At 46.6% G+C, this 21902-nt stretch overlaps 1 protein-coding gene across 2 annotated transcripts; it reads left to right on the top strand.

The window, feature by feature from the left end:
- The first annotated feature begins 10985 nt into the window (after nucleotides 1-10985).
- Nucleotides 10986-21882, top strand: CCNE2 (cyclin E2). 2 transcript variants are annotated; one of them, XM_082752706.1, is made up of 11 exons: nucleotides 10986-11531; nucleotides 11615-11723; nucleotides 11956-12012; nucleotides 13122-13273; nucleotides 15105-15240; nucleotides 16892-17038; nucleotides 18199-18294; nucleotides 18532-18666; nucleotides 19337-19448; nucleotides 20176-20330; nucleotides 20708-21882. In XM_082752706.1, the coding sequence occupies exons 1-11, from the start codon at nucleotides 11518-11520 to the stop codon at nucleotides 20807-20809; spliced, it is 1215 nt and encodes a 404-aa protein (XP_082608832.1). In that variant the 5' UTR covers nucleotides 10986-11517; the 3' UTR covers nucleotides 20810-21882. The 2 variants fall into 2 exon arrangements, with proteins under 2 accessions (XP_082608832.1, XP_082608831.1); XM_082752705.1 differs by having other exon boundaries at nucleotides 10987-11531; nucleotides 11953-12012.
- Nucleotides 21883-21902: the final 20 nt, after the last annotated feature.

Here is a 21902-nt window from a genome sequence, read left to right as displayed (position 1 = left end):
CTGTATTAAAATGTGTGTTTTTTTCTTGTAAAAGTGGAGGCCTTGCACTGTCTCATACTGATTGATATTCATGAATCCTTCAGAAATGGTATTTTCATATGTATTGGTCAATGGACAGATTTTGCATTTTAAACTGTGCCTTCTCGGTGTAACTTTACACAGCAAACTTGAAGATTCAAAAGGGACATTTCACTTAGGGTCGATACTGTACATCAGTCTATGCATCTATGGCAGCTTCTTTCTAGAGCCACTTCTCTATTTGTAGCAGACCTTTTGATACGGAAGAATGTCTGGCTCTTACCTTTAATAGCTTAACACAAGCTGAAAACCGACAAAATACAGCACTTTGCCAAAAAAAAAAAGTAGCATTGCTTAATAACCAGTGTGCATTTACTAAAGCGATCCTCTGTATTTTGTTTGCGTAGTGCGTGACGCGCACCATGGGAGACGTGATCCAAACTCAATAAAAAAAATGGCCTATCAAAAATCGTCAGTCTTATTTTGTCTTAAACTTGAGATGTGTGAGCACCACCCCTTGGAGCGTGGTAGGTATGAATATGGTGAGCGCAACAGAATTCTTGCTGTGGTATGAAGATTTCTGGGGGATTTGGCTTGCATTGCTCAATCAAGTGACAATGCGTGGTCTGAGGGATGTTTTGGCTACAAGGCGGGTATGTGAAGAGGATGGGGACTAAAAACATCACTTAATAAAATACACACAGGGAGAGGAGCTAAAGCCCTGGAAGGGAAGCATACTGTAGATGGGACAGGTCTTCACAAGGTGACTGTCATAAGGAGTACATGGGGAAGCACTGCACTTTCTACAAGGACTGTGTTATCTTTGTCTTAAGAATGATCTCCAGTCCCCTAGTAAGTGACCAGAGGGGCAGCTTCATTTCATCCTACAAACATCCTAATAGTATCCAGGTATACATCTTGATACCTTCCAGTGGTTATTGATATCATCCAAATATTGTCTGCTTATCTCTGATGGGTGCTGATGACCAAGCTGGCTTCATCTAGTGATGGGCCTCCTGCATCAAGATAACAAAGCCACTGCTCAGGGCTTGGAGCTGGTCCTGCCTCCCTTCTGGGAGGTTTTCCACCCTGCACAGTCTCTTGGCAACCTGTCTTGGTGCTTAAATACATTAAGTGTAATTAGGTGGATAAATACATTTAGTAAGGCATTTAATGTCTCCTGTAGCATCCACCTAAACCTGTGAATTATGGACTATGTAAGTAGATTGAGCTGGTATGTCATAAAACAGCTGGACTGTTCAGCTTAAAGGGTTGTGATCACTGGCACCAAGTCTAGCTTGAGGCAGGTTGCTGATGGTGTACCTGAGGGGTTGATTTTGGGTCCTATACTGCTAAATATCTACATTAATGATCTGGCTGCTGGAGTAGGGTGAACCAACATGCTTGCAGACAACAGGAAAGTTGTTGGTGCTCCTGTGCTGACACTCAGGAGGACCACGACAAGCAGGAACCTCGTGAAATTCACCACAAGAAAATGCAGGCCTGTACCTGGGGAAAAATAACCACTGGCAACAGTTTAGGCTGGGGGCCAATTGGCAGGAAAGCAACATTGCAGGGAAGTGCTTGGTGATCCTGGTGGGCACCAAGTTGACCTTAAGCCACTAGTGTACGTCATGGCCTCAAAAATTAAAAGCTTCCTGGGCTGCTTTAGGAGAAATGGTGATAGCAGGTTGAGGGAGATGATCCTTCTCTGCTCAGCACCGGTGAGATGTACAAGTGTTGTGCCCAGTGCCGGGCTCTCTACTGCAAGAGAGCCATGGACATAGTGGAGCGTATCCAGCAAGGGGACAGCAAAATGATAATGGGGCTGGAGCCCCTGAAATAATGCAGAGATCTGGGTTTGTTTGGATGGGAGAAGAAAAGGCTCGGAGGGGGTCTTGTCAATGGGTGTAACTATCTGAAGAGGGCTGATAAAAAAAAAAAAAAAAAAGAAGCCAGACTCTCCGGTAGTGCCCAGGGAAAGGACAGAAGGCAATGGGTATGATCTGAAATAAAATGAAATGCCACTTAAATGTAAGTAACAGGTTCACGAGCCTTCACTGGATTGTTCTTTTAGCCTTTTCCTGCAGTCAGAGATCCTTGATCTCCACACTTTTTCAAAACCCATGGAGAGTGGCCTTGCAAGGACATCAGCCAGCTCTCTCAGCATGTTGGATGGGGTCTGCCTAGCCCCATGGACTTGTAGGGGTTCAGTTCCTGCAAGTAGTCCCTGATTTTATCCTCACTTGCTGCTGGTTCATCTTCTCCTTCTTGAACCCTTTCAATAACCTTGGAGTCCTGGGAGACCTTGCTGGTCAAGGGTGAGGCAAAGAAGGTGGGGAGCACCTCGGCCTTGTCTGTGTCCACCAACCCTGGCCTCATCGGTGAACGATTTCAGCTAGCTGGCTGCTAACTTTGTGTGGATTCAGGCTTTTTCAATAGAAGTTTTGATTGTTCTTAAGTGTTTTTTTCAATCCCTGGCTCCTCCAAACAGAAAATACACATCTGAAAAATCCACAGAGCAGCTTAGCTTCTTGCAGCACTAGAAATGATGAGATACGTTCTGTCGAGCCTCACTTCATGTGTAAATGAAAGTGGTGCTAGTATGAAAAGCAAACAAACAAACAAAAAAACCAACACTGTATCTACTCTCACTTCATCAACTTGCATTATCTGCAGATATGTGTGTTTCACAAGTCCATCTTTTCTGAAGAAAATCTCTTGGTCTCAGGGTTTTCTTATGCTTTTACCCCCTCACTGCCCATGGTAGGGTGGAGAGCAGGTTCCAGGTAGTTACATTTTTCCCCACATGTGTTTATCAAGCATATTGTTAACGTCAAAAGGCCACTTCTGTCGCCTGTAGTTGCTGAATTGTTAAATTTGAACAAAGCGGGGGACAAAATGATCTATTGCACTGGTGGTGTTGAAATGGAATTTGCGCAACAAAGCATCCGTCGTCCCAGAGCAAACACTGAGTAAAAACTTTCATTTTTAGATGTAGATTTTGTGACCTGTACGTTTATCAAAGCAGTGAGCGTGTGCTGAGACGTAGTTTCTACAGAAGAGAGTTCGATCTATTATTTTGTGCAATTGTTTCCATACAGATTACACAATGTAGTTATACTCACAGTGGTCCTCTTGGGGCTTAGTTCAGGCCTAATACTCCTTTTTTTTTAATATAGGTTGGATGTTTTCCAAAGTACCACAAGAAGTGTTTGTGTTTAATTTCTCTGTGCCAAAACAAAAATGTTCATGTAAAGAGTCATATCAACAAAACCCTATTGACTGAAGTTCTCACCTTACAACCCAATTTCCTGTCCATACAAATCCTTGTACATCTCTGACGAAGCTATGATACTAATTACTGCTCTCTGAAAAGTAGCACTGATGGAAGCACTTTGTTTTCTCGTCAAGTTGCTCAGTATCTGCTTTCTTTGCCTCAGTTGACTTCTTTTGGGGCATGTTTATAACCACAAAAGGTTGCCACCTCCACAGTTCAGCCCTACTTGCAAGTAGGGTTCAGGCTTCTTAACGCATACAGAAATGACTCATCAGAAGAGCACACTGGTGCTGCTCTGCCATGGTTCTTCCCATGGCATAGTCGCAATAGGTCAGTATTTGAATAAAAAGGAATGAAGCAAGACTTAACAGGGGGTGCATAAAGTTTTGTTCCTCAGCCAGCCTTTTATTTCATGAAAATGCTGTCTGGGAGCTACTGCTGTATGACTAATACTGCAGAAGTTAAAGTCTCTTGACTTAGAATGACAGGTTTGGGTTGGAAGGGACCTTAAAGCCCACCCAGTCCCACCCCCTGCCATGGGCAGGGACACCTCCCACCAGCCCAGGTTGCCCAAAGCCCCATCCAGCCTGGCCTTGAGCACCTCCAGGGATGGGGCATCCACAGCTTCTCTGGGCAGCCTGTGCCAGGGCCTCACCACCCTCTGAGTGAAGAATTTCTTTCTAATATCTAATCTAACTCTCCCCTCTTTCAGTTTAAAGCCATTCCCCTTTCTCCTATCACTCCACCCCCTGAGAGAGTCCCTCTCCAGCTTTCCTGTAGACCCCTTTAGGTACTAGGCCATGGTAAGGCCTCCTCTGAGCCTTCTCTTCTCCAGGCCAAGCAACCCCAGGTCACTCAGCCTGTCTTCATAGGAGAGGTGTCCCAGCTTTTTGATCATCTTCATGGCCTCCTCTGGACTTGTTCTAATAGGTCCATGTCCTCCTTCTGCTGGGGGCCCCAGAGCTGAACGCAGGGCTCCAGGTGGGGTCTCACGAGAGCAGAGCAGAGGGGGACAATCACCTCCCTCGCCCTGCTGCCCACGCTGCTTTTGGTGCAGCCCAGGGTAGGGTTGGCTTTCTGGGCTGTGAGTGCACATTGCTGCCTCATGTTGAGTTTCTTATCAACCAACACCCCCAGGTCCTCCTCAGGGCTGCTCTCAACCCATTCTCCACCCACTCTGTATATGTGTTGGTTTCAAAGTTTTATAGGCAGGTAGGTATTTGAACCCCAAAGTGCCTTAATAAGGAGCTATGTTAATTTCATGGATGACCAAAGGAAAATTAATAATAGCAAAAACAAACAAACAAACAAAAAACAGGTAAGAGTAACAAAACCAGGCCAGGAGCAGACTCCAGATCTCAGCAGACACGGGCTGTCTCTGAAGTCTATATTTTCTCCTCAAGTGCAACTTTCACTTTGTTATGTTGAAGCAACAAAATGACCCAGTCAGGCAATATAACAAAAGCATTATAATGCCCTAAAATCATTCTGAGTGCTAAAATAATCCCACATTCCCTGAAGTGGGGCTCTGTAGAGAATTGTTAGAGGTAGAGTGAGGTGGGAAGGGGTAGGGAGGCCTCAGGTTCGGGGGGGCATATGGTTAGTGGCCTACTACTAACAATTTTTGCAAGAAAAGAACCTGTGATTGTGAATAAGAAAGGGAGGACTGATGTGGGCAGAGGTATCCCTTGGCTATACTCTGTGGTAAAGTTTGCCTCTAACTCACCTATCTGTGGTGTGAAACTGAGGAATAGGAGGTGGACGTAGTCTGTATTAAATGGGGAGGAAAGAGAGGAATTGGGCTTCTGTGGCTGGTGAGAAACCAGCAAGCAGCTGAATTAATAGATTTATCTTTACCAAATATCTCCTCAGAGTGGGTTGTTTGGTGCAGTTATTATTGCCTGCGCATCATTCTTGCCTCTGGAGAGGTCCATGATGTGCCCTAATCATAGCTAAGGTCAGGGCTATGGTGAGTCATAAATAAAGTCTTAGTCGCCAGGCATCGAAAAGGTTTTTGTTACAGTGCTTGGAAGCTGGAGCATCAGCTGTAAACACTCTTCACCTTGCAGGCTTGGGAGGGAAAAAAATTGAGCTCAGGGCCCAGCTTTTGACCAGGTGATGTGAGTCACCTGCATGAGGAACTGCATCCACCCACAGTCAGAGGCTGAGCCAGGGAGGAGAGGGTCTACCTCTGCAGCCTGCTGCTCCTGGCAGCAGGGGGAAGTGGTATATCCTAAAATGCCTCATGCTGTAGAAGAGCACAGTGAGGATAAATCTATTTTGACAAAGAAGGCACTGTGTTACTGCTTTACTTGCTTTCTTGTGACCAGAGATTCCTTCTTTTTCCATACCTACGCTTAGCTCCTGCTCCAAAAGGCTTTGTGTTTACAGCCCAGTGGTGAAGCAGTGCTGGAAAACATGAGGTCTCGTTATTTCTCTGGGATGCAGACAGGAGATCGAATGCCGTGGTAGGTAAAGATAGATTTAGCATTTGGCTGTTAGTTACAGGTGCTGCTTCCTGCTGCAGAGATGCTGTCCTTACTGGAGTTTGAGTGTGGGCTTTGTTTAGGAAATCAACCATCAAGTATGAGGAGGGTTGTTTCAAAGGTGTTTCCCCCCTTTATGTGTTGAACGTGGGAGTTTAAATGTCTGGATACAGGAAAGAATAAGGATCTTAAACAGATCATGGATGGAGTGCCTCCTATATAAACGGGCATTAAAGAAAAGGTAACTAGTGAGAAAGTCCCATCATCTCAAGAAGAAAGAGGCTACTAACAAGAGTCAGAAGAACATACTCCATTAGCGTGGTTTATGACTGCTGGGAACGTGATGGTGTGTACTGCTGAACGTGGGTTTAAAAGGTTGGTAACTATAGCTGGCCTTCCTCACCCCACCCACTTTTAAAAGCGTGTATTGAAAAAGAAAACCAAGGCAAAAAGGAAATCAAGCATTGTATTGTGTTATGTTGTTGTAGATCCGATTCTGCAAACAGCTAGCTTACTACTTGATCTTTCTGCTGTTATAAAAATAACTTACTGCCGGTTGCCATAACTTATCTGATTGTCATACAGGCTGCCTATCAGTAATTAGTCACTGTCTGCACTGTTGCTGGTGTCGGCCTTAGAAAGGCATATTCCTATGCTTACAATTAAGAACTTTACTCTATTTTGCTTTTATCTAACTAGTTTTAATAACTATAATATGGACTCTCTCCCCTTGAAATCATTAAGAAATAATAATAATAATACAGAAACCAATCAGACAATTTTGTAAGGTCTTAAAATATTTCTTAATGCATATTAGAGTGGATTGTGGCTTTCTGGAAAAAAAAAAAAAAAGTCAGAAATGGAGCAAGCATGAAGCTAGTAGAACTTTATAGGTTCTAAGAGAAAGCAAGGATTTTGAAATCTTATGGTTTCGAGTTATCACATGCTATTCTACAGAATAAAAACAATTTGGGAAGGGTATTACTTCCTACTAAAGGATTCCTCTTTAGAAGGGGTATGAGCTTTTCATGGTGCTTTGCTTAGTCGAGGTAGCTGAAGCCATTCTGCACTAAACAAACTCAAATCTCCTCTTAAAAGCAACCTAGTTTTTCCACGTGAAAGTCCTGGTTCCCTTTCCTTTAACTGAGTTATTGGATGGCTTTGACAACATGGATGTGACTCAGAGACAAAGTCTAGCAGCACAGGCAAATTGACCATGCTAAAACTTTTACTGCAACAAGATAGGAATGCAGAGGCCAATATCCCATGTAATTTTGATCACAGTGTAGCCATGTGTGGATATTTATGATGAAATATAGCTGCCTTCTTTAGGACCAACCAGGTGGATTCAAAAGCCCTGGGAGAAGAGCAGTATTGAGCATGCTTGCTAAGCAGGATCTGGGCTTTATAGATCCCCTGTAGGCTGTTAGCTCCTTCCATCGGATCCATGAACAGGCAGCCAAGAAAAGCATCCTCAGCTGTGTAAACTTGTGAGGAAGGCCCTGCAATTCCCACTTTTCCAAAGGGGTTCACATCTTCACTGGAACATGTCTAGAAGTGGTTGTTTGAAAAACTTGAAAAACACAAGCTAATCTAAAGGGGCTTACAAGATCCCAGCACAAATACCCCTTAGTAAGTGCAGTGTGCTTCAAGAAGCTTAAAAACCATTCTCTCATTTAAACTCATCCCCTTTAAGGAGGCATCCACATAGTGAAAGAGGATGTACTGTTTGTTAACTCATTTGGAAATGTCTCAGTGTGGGCTAAGTCACTTTAGTTTTATTGCCACATCAAAAGGTCAGCACATTAGCTTGCATTAAAATCATAATTTCATTGTCTGCAGCAAGATCTTATTACAAACTAAATCTGTGGGTGGGTTTTTTGTTTTGTTTTGTTTTTTGTACTGCACAAAATTTAGGGGAGAAGTTGCTGGCAGGGCCTCAGAATGCTTACAGGACTGAGCCAGAATCACAAATACAGCAGCACACAACCTGCACCTGCTCACAGCAAAAGGCATGGAGAAACAAGCAGCAGAGTCGTTGCTGCCTTTGCACCGTGACCTGTCCATGTTAGGCCTAATCCATTCAATTTTTAAATACTATTTATTCTGCACCATTCTCCTTTCACGATGTGCCACACCATTTGTTGCCAATATGCCAAAACTGCCTTGCTGTTCTCATTTTGGCTTAATTTGACATCCCCGAGGCATGGTGCTTTTTTTTAGGGAAAAGTACTTTGTCTCTCCTCTCCTGCCTGCCTGTTTAGCAGTTTCCAGATCTCTTCAAGAAGTTGGATGTGGCAGGGCTTGAACTGCAGCAAGCCACTTACAGGCCTGAGGTGAGATTTACACCAATATTTGCCCAAGTGCAGGAGACTGTCTGAAGTCAATGGAGTGGGAGATGCATCCAGACAGCAGGACGTGTCCTGCTTGTAAAGCACAGCAGAGACCACCTAGCAGAGCTCCTTGCTGCAGGCTGTGTCTGCTTTGGGCACCGTGCACTACAGCAGAGGTTATGTTTCCTGAAACAAGCTGGTGGAATACAGACAGTTCATAAAGATTGTTTCTAAGCATCACTAGGCCTGAAGGGATGACAGTGATTTTGCTTTTCATCCTTTTTGAGCCACAAACAGAAGATTTCCTTCATGATAAATATGGGAATAGCCGTTCTGCAGAGCTGAGGAGGCTGGGCCGCTCAATGGCCACCTCATGCCATGGTCGTGCACACTGCTCTGCTTGAAGTTTGCAGGAATCATCATCTCCATGCTGCCAGGAGCTGGAAGCACCACAGGTAAGATATCACCCTGGCTGTCTAAAACCCACGATCTGTTAAGACACTGTTTGTGATGCTGTCATAATGTCTTGGTGGGCTGCGCTGCCTTTCTTCTTGCTCCATAAAATGGCAAAGCCATGAGGAGGTAAGCACCCAAACCTGGTTATTGTGGTTAATTACCATAATAGATACTGTAAGATACAGATATGTTTACTCTTTGGTAGCATTACACTTGGGAAAATAAAAAGCAGAAGTGAAGAAAACGATGACGAGGTGGATTTACTTGAAGGCAGCTGTGGCGTGTCTTCACGTGTGTTTTGCCCTGCAAAAGAGAGAAAGCACCAGTGGCTTCTCGTGCCTAAAATGGCCGCGTGCAGCCTTGTGTGGATGGCATGTCTCCACGGCGTGCTTTTAAGAAAAACGAAATAAAACGAAAAAGAGGATTTTCTTTGGTTTAAATAGCACGAGGCCCTTGCTTGCCAGTGGTCTGTGTGGGATTAGCAGCTCCTAGAAGCGAGGTTTAACTTGGCTGGGGGATGTTCCTGCTGGGCCTGCAGGTGCCCAGGTGTTTTGGGGTGACTCCAGACGGATGCGGGCTGTGTGTGGGGAGGTGTGGGGGCAACAGGCGCTCCTGGGGCACAGTCGGGTGTTGGAATGGGTTGTCCATGGAGGTGGTGGCATCACTGTCCCTGGGGGTGTTCAAGGAGAGGTTGGACGTGGTGCTTGGGGATGTGGGTGATACCGGTGGTAGGGGGGTGAGGCACGGGGGTGATACTGGTGGTACTGGGGTGGTGCCTGGGGACATGGGTGATACCGGTGGTAGGGGGGCGGTGCTTAGGGACACGGTTTAGCGGGTGACATTGTTGGTAGGGTGATGCTTGGAGCAGGTGATCTCGGAGATCATTTTCCGACCCTAATGATTGTATCATTCGCTGTTCCCACACGGGACTGCACTTTGACGGTCCAAACCCACATTTGGGGTGGAATGCTGAGGAGAAGCCCCCTTTTTTTCCCTCAGATCTGCCGATTTCGGGGCTGTTCGCCCAGCGGGGGAGCCGCTGGCAGCCTCGCTGAGGGCGGGGCGGCGGGGCCATGTTTACATTCCGCCGCCCGCTGCACGCTGCCGCCCGCAGCCGGGCCCCCATTGGCGGCAGCGGGCGGCGGCTCCGCCCCGGGGCGGGGGGCGGCGGGCGGCGGGCACGGCTCGGAGCGACCCCGGCACCGGGCACCGAGCCCCGAGCACCGGACGGGACGGGACGGGACGGGACGGGACGGGACGGGATGGGGGCTACCGGAGAGGGCACGGCGAGGGGCGAGCGGGTGGGTGAGGGGGGTGCAGAGCGAGGAGCGCGCGGGTGAACGAGGAGGAGGCGGCGGCAAGTGGGGTGCGGGGGGGATCGCGGGGAGCGGGGGGGGTAACGGGGAGCGGGGGTCCCGGTGCGGGCGGCGGGCGGCGATGCGGGGCGGGCGGGGCGGGGGCGCTGCCTGCCGCCCTCGCACATGCGCAGCGCGGGCCGGGGCCGCGCTATATAGCGGCTTGGCGCCGGCGCCAGCTGAGCGGCGCGGCACGGGCGGAGGCGGCGGAGGTGCGCGGGGAGCGGGGATTTGGGGGGGATTTGGGGGATTTTGGGGGAAACCGGTGTGAGGAGGGGGCTGGGGGGGATGCTGGTGGGGATAGTGCTGCTGATACTGCTGGTGCTGCTGGTGGTGGTGGTGGTGGTGGTGGTGATGGGATGCTGGTGATGGGATGGGGATGGGGATGGGGGTGATGATGATGATGGTGATGGGGATGAGGGTTATGGGGGTGATGGGGGTGCCGGCACAGCCCCCTGAGGAGCCGAGGGCACCGCGAGGGGGATAGCGGCGAGGCGGGCAGCCCTCCCGCCCGGGCAGCGTTTTGGAGGGAGAGCGGCTGGGAGGGAGGGAGGGAGGGAGGGAGGAGGTGTGGGGACGGCTCCATCCAAACCCCCTTCAGCCCCCCCCCTCCTTCAACCACCCCCCTCACCCCATCCAACCCCCCCTGGGGGTGCTGCTGTGAGCGGGGTCAGCCGCCCCCCGCCCGCCTTGGGGAGGTTTTGGGGAGGATTTTGGAGGGAGCCGGGCGCGGTGGGGGCGGGGAAGCCTCTTGGCGGGCTGACCCCGGCTGCCCGCCCGCCTGCACCCCCCCCATGCTTTGGGGACCCCCCTCAGGACCCGGACCCAGCCGGGGGGGGCTCGCTCCCTGCCCCTGCAGTGAGGGGGTGCGGGTCCCATCCGCCCCCAGCCCCTTCAGTGAGGGGTCCCCATTTGGGGGGGGGGTCTCAGCGCTGCCCTGCCCCCCCCCCCCCCAGGCACCCCTCACCCCAAAAGGAGGAGGAGGAGGAAGGGGAGGATGAAGAAGAGGGGGGCGGCGGGGGCTGGGCGCTTTTTGGAGGGAGAAGCGAGCGCGGGCAGCACGGCAGCGGCGCCCCCCACCCCCAGCTCCCCTTTCTCCCCTTTCTCCACCCCGGGACCAGCCGGGACCGGGACCAGCTCGGCCCACGGGACCAACCGGGCCCCCCCCAGCCCTGTTCAGCCCAGTTTGGCCCGGCACAGCCCGGCTCGGCACGGCGCAGGCCCGGCTCTGCCTCCCCGCTCGCTGCAAATTGGCGCGGAACCGGCGCGGCGCAGCGCGGGCGGCCCCGGGGGGGGGGGGGGGGAGCCCCTCGGTGTGCCCCCCACTGCCCCTCTGCACCATGCACAGCCCTGAGGGGCTCAGGGTGGAAGTGAGGAGACATTTCTGCTCAGAAACAGCAGCCAGGCACTGGGACGGGGTGCCCAGGGAGGTGGTGGAGTCGCCGTCCCTGGGGGTGCTCGAGGAGAGGTTGGACGTGGTGCTTGGGGACACGGTTCAATGGGTGACACTGTGAGGCTCCCTTTGAGAACACATCACTCACCTTCTGTGCTTCCTCCGGTCCAGGTAGAGATCCCAGCACCCGAGGAAGATGTCAAGGCGCAGGTAAGCTCCCAGCCTGGCCGTGCACCCGGCTGGTCCTCGCCCACCTCGCCGCCCCTCTCCTAACAGCGCCCGTCTCTTTGCAGCAGCCGACTGCAAGCCAAGCAGCAGCAGCCCCTGTCGTGCCAGGAGGAGCCTCCGCAGGAGCTGCAGGCACCAGAACACCTCCAGACCAGAAAAAGGAGAACAGCAGAGGTGACCAGCCTGGATGACTTAAAAAAAAAAATAAAATAAAATAAAAATAAAATAAAAAAAAATAATAATATTAATAATATTGCAGGTTTCCCCAGTCACTTGGATGGGGAAAATGAGAATTCTCTGTAAAATTAGAAAATGGGGCAGGAGCAGCAACGATTTCTTTAGCTGTAGAGGTGGGTGTGCTGGTCATCATGGTCAATCGACTGATGTATTCCTCTCTTTTCAGCAGGAGGTTAAGAAGAAAGAAGATGGGAAAATTGCTAAAAAACATCAATATGAAATTAAGGTAACTCAGTCCTGAATGCTAGGTCAAACTAGGTGAGGGAGTCTGGTTAATATTGGTGGGTGTGAAGTCATGCATTCCGTGCTAGGAGGTATTGAACAAGGCAAGTTTATACCTTCAGGTGTATAAAGTGCGTCAGCTCTGCAACTTAGCATCTCTTTACGCATTTTTCACTTTTTACAGAGAGTTTGTGAACTAAGTTAACTCCTAGGAAACTTACTTGAGTCTGGCTACATAGCTTTAGATACAGTAAAGAAATGATATGTATCTTACGTAGCAAGGTGGCTGTGTAGGAAATGCTCCTGTGTTCAGGGACAGGTGTTGCCATTCGTTGTGCATGGGACCCCCCTAAATGCACAGAACACGATTAAAGCTCACTTGTCACCATTTTGAAGGCTGTCAGCCATTACAGCACTACGTATGCTTCACGCACCTGATGCCTCCCTACTTGTATTGGTTACGCACAACCAAATAACAGTGAAACAAGTTACATTAGCTAAAGCAATGTAGAGTTCTTTTTCTGAGGCTTCCTGCATGAAATAACTTCAGGTTGCTCTCCTTTGGAGTCATTGCATGTTTGGCATTGGCAAGCTGAGAGATAGTTCACAGCTGCTGCTTGCTCGGTGGGTATCTAGCTCTGGAGCTGAGATGGGTGGCTCCTCCCTGGAGTACTAAATTGGAAGATAACCAGTTGCTGAATTTCCACTGAGAAACAGTAGAACCTCCACCCTCTCCTTTTTTTTTTTTTTTTCCCCTCTGAATAGATAAGTAGATAGGACCAGCAGCCAACTGTCTTGTTTTCTAGTAGCAGTAAGTACCTTTTTGTTAGGTGTTGTAGCTGTAGAGCTCAAGCAATAGATATATTGCATGTGGGTTCATGAACCAGTGACAGATCTCTCCAAGTTGAGTTCCTTGGATCTGTCAAATTTCTTTGTATGTTTTCTGTCTCTCGGCTGCAAAAGGCTTTGGCATTTAGTCTGTCTCTTTCTTTGGTTCCTCAAATTGATTCTGAGGTCCAAAAAAACTGACACACATTACAAACGTTGTTACTATAATCTACATTTCTATCCCAGTAAAACCAAGGTTTAAAACACACCTTGTTTATGTTGCAGAGCTGTTGGCCGCCCACGATAACAGGAGGCATCTCACCGTGCATAATTATCGAAACGCCTCACAAAGAACCGGTAACCACTGACTTCTCAAGATTCAAAAAATACAGGTTCAGAAACCTCTTCATAAATCCATCGCCTCTGCCGGAACTCAAGTAAGTTGACCAGATACAGCGGATGCTGATGTCTCATCACACGTGCTGAACTACTGTCGTAGCATCTGATGTTGTGTTGTGTTTGTATAACAGTGGACAGTACACAGCCCATTCTTCTACTTATCTCCTCATCCCACAAACAATTCAATGTCCAGAAAAAGACAGGATCTGTTCTATTGCTTATATTATAAATGCACTGCACAGATCACTTTTGCCTTTTGGATTTATCCTTTTATAACTTATAAGCTCTTAAGAGGCGCACAGTGGTTAAAACTGACCTGCTTTGTGTTGTTGAAACTGAGTGACCAACAAGGTGGCCAAAATACTAAGCAAAGTTTTCTGTAAGAACTTAAAACATTTAAGTGAAGATGTTGCTGAAGGGGAAAGGACAATCACTCAGAATAGAATATTTATTGCAAAACTTTTATGTTAGTATTCAAGTATACTGACAGGAACAGTTTGCCTTCTGCAGAGGACAGACTAGCTGACTAGAGAGGATTTCAGTAGGTCTATCAGTGGCCTTTTTCACCAAGCTTTGAACTTGACTGCTCTTCTCAGTATGACTCCCAAGCCTGCTGTACGTTGCTGAACTATGTTTTAAAGAGCAATATGCTCTTCCCTATATCTGGCAAGTAACATTTCTGTAAATGTTGGAAAGCTTAATGCAGAGCACTTCTTTATTTAAAAAAAAAAAAAAAAAAAAAAGTGAAGGGAGGAATCTCATGTATGCCTTCAGAAAGTTGCTGGATCCCGAAGATGTGTTCAGGCACAGAATTCCACACAAGGAGTTTCATCCTTGATGTTCCCCTCCTGTCAGTAGGCACCTGGTAAAGCTGTGATCCAGCCTTTCCGATTACCCAAAGGAGAAGGTTGTTTACTCCCTGCTGTCTTATTCATACTTTCCTAATTGCAGCAGGAAGATTGTGATAGGAGATTTCTTGATGCCTGGCCACTAAGAGAGAGCTGTGCATTAAGCAAGTATCTCTCTCATTTATTTATTTTTATTTATGGTGGCAACAGAGTGAAACTGATCTGAGTTAAAGTTTGTAGGCAGTGCCAGTGATGAGGTCTGTTCAATTTCTCTATGCTCTTGCTTGGGGAAAGGTAACTATGGAACTCCAAGAACTTCACCAGGAGATTGACACTATGTTAATTGCAACCTGTCCACCTGAGTGGCTGTAGGGTGAGGAATACTGAAGGGAAAAAAAACACATTGATTCATTATAACAATTCCAAATTAAAACCAAATTGTATTTATTATATAGGCATCTTTCTCCTTCCCAGGTAAGCTTGGCTGCTGATAAATTATGTTAGCAATAAACGAAAACTTAATTTTTATTTCAGTGGCCTGTTTCTAAGCCTCATCTGTCCCTTCTTTTTTTTTTTAAACACCAGCTCTCATATCTTTCCAAAACTGAGGTGGACAACTTTGTGCCTGCTGTTTCTTAGGTGATAGGGTGGTTGTTTGTTTGGTTTTGTTTTCTGCCTTGCTCTCTGGAAAGCCAGGCTTTAAAATGGCTGAGCTGTGTGTGTTAATGGCCACCTCACTAAGCAGAGCAAGGAACTCCGCGTGGTTGTATGTGCAACTTTTGGGATGCACGTGTTCAGTTTTATTGGCTGCTCTGTAAAACTGGGCTTGCTGATGATCTTGGCAAGCTGCTGTGGTGGTGGTAAGTGTTCAGTGCGTGCCTGCAGTTTGCTAATTCCTGTAAGGATCTTTTAGGCTGCAGAATTTTTCTTTCTGTTCATGAATATCTGTAAATCGTGTTTTTAACACTCTTTTTGTGAAGGTGCGTGTATACTTACAGTGCTCTGTAACTTTACTCCGTAGCTGGGGAAATTCCAAAGATGTCTGGCTCAACATCCTGAAGAAGGAGAACAGATACGCTCACTGCAAACACTTCACCTCACTCCACTCCAGTTTGCAACCGCACATGCGATCGATACTGCTAGACTGGCTCCTAGAGGTGTGTTCCTTTTCTTTCCTTGTGCTGTGGTATGCCTGTGAAGCAGGCAGATGTAAGCAGAGCTTCTATGTAAAAGATTCAAGAACAAAATGTACTGGAAATGCCCAAACCAGCTTGCAACAAAGGGGTTACAATTACTACTTCTGATCCTCTTGATGAGCTAAGTTTGGTATCTCCTGGTTGGAGGCACCCAACATCCCCAACAGGGCAGCAAGCAACAGCTGGAAATGTTTGTTCTCACCATGCTGCATAACTGCCTGGGAACAGGGGAAATCTGGGTTTGGGATGCTTCTATTGCAGTAGCTGTAATCAGGTTATTTGTGGAGCTTCAGTTTTACATCTTCAGGTGTACCTGAGCTCTGAGACAGCTGCATCTGCAGTGAGGACTGGGGTTATTGTCCTTGCCCTGTGTACATCAAGAGCCTTTAGATGTCTGCCCTGACACTATTCTTTTCTGATTTAATAGTAAATGTTTAATTATATCCTTCAGAGGGAGCAGGAGAAAGTATGTTAGTGACTGCCACCTGAAGGCCCTTGCTGCAGACAGATTCTTTGAAAAGGATTGCAGATAGATCACCCCTGTCCCAGGCTGGTTGCCGTGCTTCAGCCTGTCCCAGCTGTCAAAGTGGAGGTTCTCACTCTTGGCAGCCAACCCCATGCGAAGTGGTGTGAGTGCTGCAGAGAGCTGTGTTCTGGAACCGATTCCAAGAACACTCTGTCTTGCAGAATATTCGATGGCTGCTGCCAAGAGCAACCTTTGCCTCACGTAGCTCTCGCTCTCCAGCAGAAGGGATCGGTGCAGGTTTATCGGTTCTGTGACACCAAGGGCTGCCGGGGAAGCAGATGTTGGGGTGGCACGCTTGCTGTCTTGATTGAACGGTGCTGATAGCAGGGAGTTTGGGGGGAAAGAGGTGTGTGTCTTTTAAATATGGTGTGAATACAAAGATGGTTGCACTTCTGTGCTTCACTGCTTCCTTTAATGTGCAATTTACATCCAATTCAAAGGTGATACGTAACTTTTATCTTAAAATCTTGAGCTGCTAGGAAATAAACATTTTGGTTCGGAAACTGATCACATTGATCTAATTACTGTTGTCCAGCTCAGTGGTTCTGTACGCCTCAGCCGAGTAAAATCACAGCAGCTTCCAGTTCTCCAGTAGCTCCTTACCTTGTCTTCTGTGACTTCATGTTAGAGATAATACTTAACACGACCAAGTAATGTTAATTTATGCTTGGCATAAATACAAAAGTACTCTTTTATAGAACTTATACCATTTATTCGTGGAAGGGCCTGGTATGGACCTTTTTAGTTGTGACTCTTGCTTGCAGCCAGTAGTTAATCATTTCATAGTAGCTCATCAGGTTGTGAATATTACATCAGCCCTTAAAAAAAAAAAAAAATAGCTGTGATATTACTGCCAACTAGTTGCATTTTCAAAGGTCAGGAAGGGATGTATCCACAAACAGGCTTTCAACCTTTTCTTGAGAAATAACTAGAAATAGTGAGATTTTTATTCTGACTTTGTGTCCAAGCAGAATAATTGAGTGAGGTGGGAAAGTCAGAGCTACTTGGGATGCACTGCCTGGATGTTTTTTTAGCATGCATACATTGGGTTTTATAACAGAAAATTTATTTTTTTCTTTGTTGCAGGTCTGTGAGGTGTATGCGCTCCACAGGGAAACCTTCTACCTAGCTCAAGACTTCTTTGACAGGTTCATGTTGACACAGAAGAACATTAACAAGAGCATGCTCCAGCTCATAGGAATTACCTCATTATTCATCGCCTCCAAGCTCGAGGTAAGACACAAGGAGGAGGATATTACGTTTGAAGTAACTGAAGGCAGTGGTAACATATTTATTTCTTCTGCCTGAATCTTTTGAACTTGGTGGCACACACACAGCACTGCAGGTCAGAAGGGGAAATTCTTTTTCTTTTCCTTCAGCTGTGCGTGTATCAATCTCTTAGAGCTCAGTCTTTGTCCTCCCTTTCCTCTGCAGCAGGGAGGGAGACCACATAAAGTTAAAAGGTATGCAAACGTGCTCGGAGCAGTGCTGCTTTGTTTTGTCTTTTGCAAAATACAGAGCAGTTGGCAAACAATCTCAGGAATGGGTGTGGGACTTGAACAAAACCAAGGCTGTGTCTCGAGCCCATACAGCAGGTTGATATCCCTTTAAACCCATTTAGTGGGGTTTTTATTTCGAGGGTAATGTAATCAGTGCAACAATGGTGATGCCTTGCATTGCACGCTACAGCTCTGAGCCAAGACCATGTTTTCATCTGTCTCCTAAATAGGCTACAGCACATGGTAGGCTAAACAGAGAGGGAAATTTGGGATATTTTTATACTTGGAAACCCCCCAATCTAGCTGTTGCTCCTAAAGCAAGGTGCTGCACTGCAAGCAGGTCTGTTGGCAGGTTCTTGTTTACTAAAACACCTACACATAGTCCAGACCGGCCTGATTAGGTTAGGTTGGTGAAATTATTTGTTAAGTGTCTCTGCACCATTTTGCCAGCTGTGGTGGCTGTGGGATTTTCTGTTGTCATTTTCTAGCTTTCTTTTTTAAATCTGTGTGATTACATCAGCACTAGCTGATGTTATGCCTAAGCTGTGTCAGTGTGCTCTGAGAACAGGGTGGTATTTACTTTTTTATATCAAATGGTAGGGCTGAGAAGAAAGAAGTTTTAATGAAAGGTGGCTCCGATTGCTCAGCATTTATTTCCCCAGAAGCTAAAAGGGTTCCACTAAGTTTGCCATGTTAAGCAACAGATAACATACAACCTACTTGTTTGATATCTCCTATCACGCAAGTTTCAAGTCACTTCATATAATATTTTGCTAGTGTAAGTAATGTTAATATTTCAATATGGTCTAAAAAACATTTTCCAGCATTTTCTTAAGCTTTCCTAGAATCATAAGGCTCTCTAATCCTGACTTTTTTTTCTTCTTCCTTTCAAAGGAAATCTATGCTCCTAAAATACAGGAATTTGCTTATGTCACTGATGGTGCTTGCAGTGAAGATGACATTGTAAGAATGGAACTTATTATGTTAAAGGTAATAATAGCTTTGTGTTTGTGAAATCTCACTTCAGCTGAAACTTGTATTTTTATGTCACTTTCTTCAAAAAGTGGTAGGCAGACAATCTAAAATGAGTACTTGGGCTTGAAATTTTTAGGATCTGTGCAATAAATTGAGCTAATTCAGAAGGGGTTGATGTGGGGAAGAAGATCAGAGCACAAAGCAATTCTTGCGTGCTTTTAGGAGCTTAAATGTTTGTTTAATCTTTTGCAGGCTTTAAAATGGGAACTCTGTCCTGTGACAATCGTCTCCTGGCTGAACCTCTACCTTCAGGTGGATGCTCTGAAGGACGTTCCGAAAGTGTTGCTACCTCAGTATTCTCAGGAAAAATTCATTCAGATAGCACAGGTGAGTGGTTAGTAGTAGATATCTGAGAGCAGGGAGACCAGAGACACATGGATGCTTCTCATCAAACTAAGACTTTTCTGTCCACTAGAAATATTACTGCAAAATGCAGTGCTCTGGGGACAGCAGGCAGTGGAAGAAGCTCTGGAGGGTGCACAGCAGGAGGCTCTGTGGCCAGTTAACTGTTTTCCTGTGTCCCTTGTAACAGTGTTTCTGTGTGCTTGGGCTAGAAGGTAGCATGAGGAGGGTTTGTGTTCTATCCTGAAACTACCCTGGTTCAACGTTTATGGATACATGTGCAGGCTCAGGGGCTTACTACAGAGTAGATCTAATTCCCTGAGCTACTCTGTAACCTTTCAGCTTAAGCAAATACCTTCCCGGAGCTCTGCTGAGTTTAAAGCTGTGCTTCAATCTGTGCAAGCAAATTGCCTTGCATGTTAGTGGTAGAAGTGCAACTTGGGTTGCACTGCACCACTCTCAGACCTCCTTCAGCTGAAATTGGTGCTGCAGATAAACCAGATGCATGCAATTGATACCGAAAAGAGCAGGACTACAGACCAGGAGGACTCCATCAGGGCTAGTATATGCAGAGCAATTTCTGGGGCACAATTATAGTGAAGTTATCCTCTTGTTGAAAGGCGTAACTCTTAAATCCTCAACTCTGTTTCCTCAGCTCTTGGACCTGTGTATTCTGGATGTGAACTCCTTGGACTTCCAGTACAGAACACTAGCTGCTGCTGCACTCTGCCACTATACCTCAATTGACGTCGTTAAGAAAGCTTCAGGTAAGAAGCTGCTGGAAGTTTTTATCTCTTTAGGCTGTGGCTTCTGAAGGCTGGTACACACCTGATGCTGCTGAGAGCGAGCTGGACAATCATGCTGCAAAAGAGCAAAAGCCACACAGGCACTAATAATGGTTCATTCCTCTGTCATGTGGGTTACTCCCACTCCCCCAGATTTTGCTTCCTTCTGTTTCAGATGTTGCCAAGACTTGAGAGAGAAGGAAGCACTTTCAGAAAGCACAGCCGTATCTAAGGAAACTAAGGAGAATCTTGTTTTTGGGTTGATACTGCTCCTCTACGCATTAACTGTTTTGGGAGTCATTAACCGTACATGGTGACTTTGTCTCCTTAGATGTAATTTTAGACAGTCCTTCCTGGCTGCCAATGGCACTGAACCTTTGTGGCTAGTTCCCACAAGTGTGTCCTTTACCAAGTCCCCAAAAAAACTGCTTAAGTTCAGCACTTGTGCATTGCATAAAGGACAATGCTATGATGCAGGCTTTCTTGTAGGGTGAACCAAAAATCTCACTCAAGTGAAAAAGTCCCAGTAGGGTAAGTTGTAACTTAAACTGTTCCTGATCACAGAAACCCTAATGGCCATGTTAGGAGATGTTCCCGATTTTCTTTATGTGCAGTATTTCTTAAACTTGTAATATTGTAGGATTTTTAGCCAGGAAAGACTGTGCAACTCCATGTTTTTTAAATGTTATTACTGTGCTTTATCCTACAGGCTTAGACTGGGACAGCATTTCAGAATGCGTGGAGTGGATGGTTCCTTTTGTCAACGTGGCGAGAAAAGTCCCTGTGAAGCTGAAGAATTTTAAGAAGGTTGCAGCAGAAGACAGGCATAACATCCAGACGCACACGAACTACTTGGACATGCTGGTGGGTGGCTTGGCTGTTTACAGTGTGCATTGCACACCCCTTGTCCTGAGGCATTTAAGACTGTCCAGACAGCCACCTGCTAGCACCTGGGCTGCCTTGCCTGAACCAACGTGGTTACAGAAATAAATTAATGCACATCCTTTAGCATAACATGCACGAGCCATAAGCAAAGACTTAAATACCTGAGAATTACTTATGAAAATGTTTAACACAGTAATCTTTACTGTGTTGTTTAGTATCTCTTTCATTTTATATTCTGTGACCTAACTGTATTTTTAAAATTGTACCAGCACTATGAGGAAAAGCTGCTGCCAACTACTAAGATTAAAAAGTAGAACTTGCCCTGGTATTAACTGTTGTCTGTCCCCCCTCCACAGGAAGAAGTTAATAGTGGCGTAGTGTCTGCTGCCCCAGGCCAGTTATCACCTGTATCAACAGCAGGAATAATCACGCCTCCCAAAAGCACAGAGAAGAAATGAAAGATGGGCAACAACCTTTGTGATCAGTTTCAGAACCCAGTCCAGGTGCTTCAAGACAAGCCCACAGTAAGGTTGACTCACTTCAGTGCTCTTTAATAATACTCAAGACTTTGGCAGTAAGACACGTCCAACAGAGCATCAGATGGAAATGGGGACCAGCATTTTCCTGCAGCGTTGATAAAAGAAGTTTTAGACCAAGCAGCCCTGCCTGTGTCATCACAGGAGGCTGGACTACGTTAGTCTCTTCTCACATAGGACTCAATTCAACTCTGAACATTCCTAATTTATGAATTTCAAGAACATGTTTTGAAAGGGCTGAGTGGCAAGGTTGGTCTGCTCAGCTTGTTTACTTGTCACTGTGCTTTAACTTGGGATAGCCATACCGAACCGGTGCCAGCTTGTACATATTTACCTCTTCTTGACCTCTCTTCTCCTGCCTGTCAGTCAGTCAGCTCCGAGCTCAGGTGCAGTATTACAGAGGTCAGTGAGGAATTAGTTTTACTGTTCTGAAACCACTCCGCTGTTGGGCTAAGCTAGAGCCAGCCCTGCAGCAAGGTTTAGTTCCATAGCAAGGGGATAAATCACCTTTTAGGGCTGCCATAAGCTTAAGATCCAGCACACCCCTGACCTCAGGGAAGAGCACAAACAGAAGCGTGCTGCTGAAGTAACTTAACTGGAAGAAGTGCAGTCCTTGAAGGAAAGAGTTCTATTTTACAAGACCCACCCACAAACGTGCAACAGTTAAAAAGTAAAATAAGGAGAACTGGAGGGTAGGAGAAAAGTGAAGTGCTGGTGTTCTACAACCACTCAGTTCCTAGGAGCAGTATTTTAAGTAGCAGGTGTAGAGCAATGTTTTATCAGTGTTCATGGGCAGCATTAACTAACTACTGTGTTTTCCTTGGAATGTTTACTACCTCCGCCTGGGAGGTGCTTAATTAACTTCTGTTAATGAAGGGACAGGGCTGGGAAATGCAGCTGCCAGTCCTCCCCCTCTTTCAAGGTGCTCCTACCCGTGCCCCCTTCAGGGACAACTCAGCGCTGAGCAGTTTGTGAAGCTCTTTTCCACTAAGTTCCCAAACTTGAATTCAGAGCT

This window comes from Aythya marila, assembly GCF_965140915.1.
Source record: "Aythya marila genome assembly, chromosome: 2".
NCBI classification, from domain to species: Eukaryota; Metazoa; Chordata; class Aves; order Anseriformes; family Anatidae; genus Aythya; species Aythya marila.
This window is presented reverse-complemented; position numbering and strand designations above follow the sequence as displayed.

Excerpts from the sequence above, each read along its gene's own strand:
- CCNE2 (XM_082752705.1), top strand. Across the intron at positions 11,724-11,952 it reads GAAAAAGGAGAACAGCAGAG|CAGGAGGTTAAGAAGAAAGA; the intron begins GTGACCAGCCTG and ends CTCTCTTTTCAG. Across the intron at positions 20,331-20,707 it reads CGAACTACTTGGACATGCTG|GAAGAAGTTAATAGTGGCGT; the intron begins GTGGGTGGCTTG and ends CCCCCTCCACAG.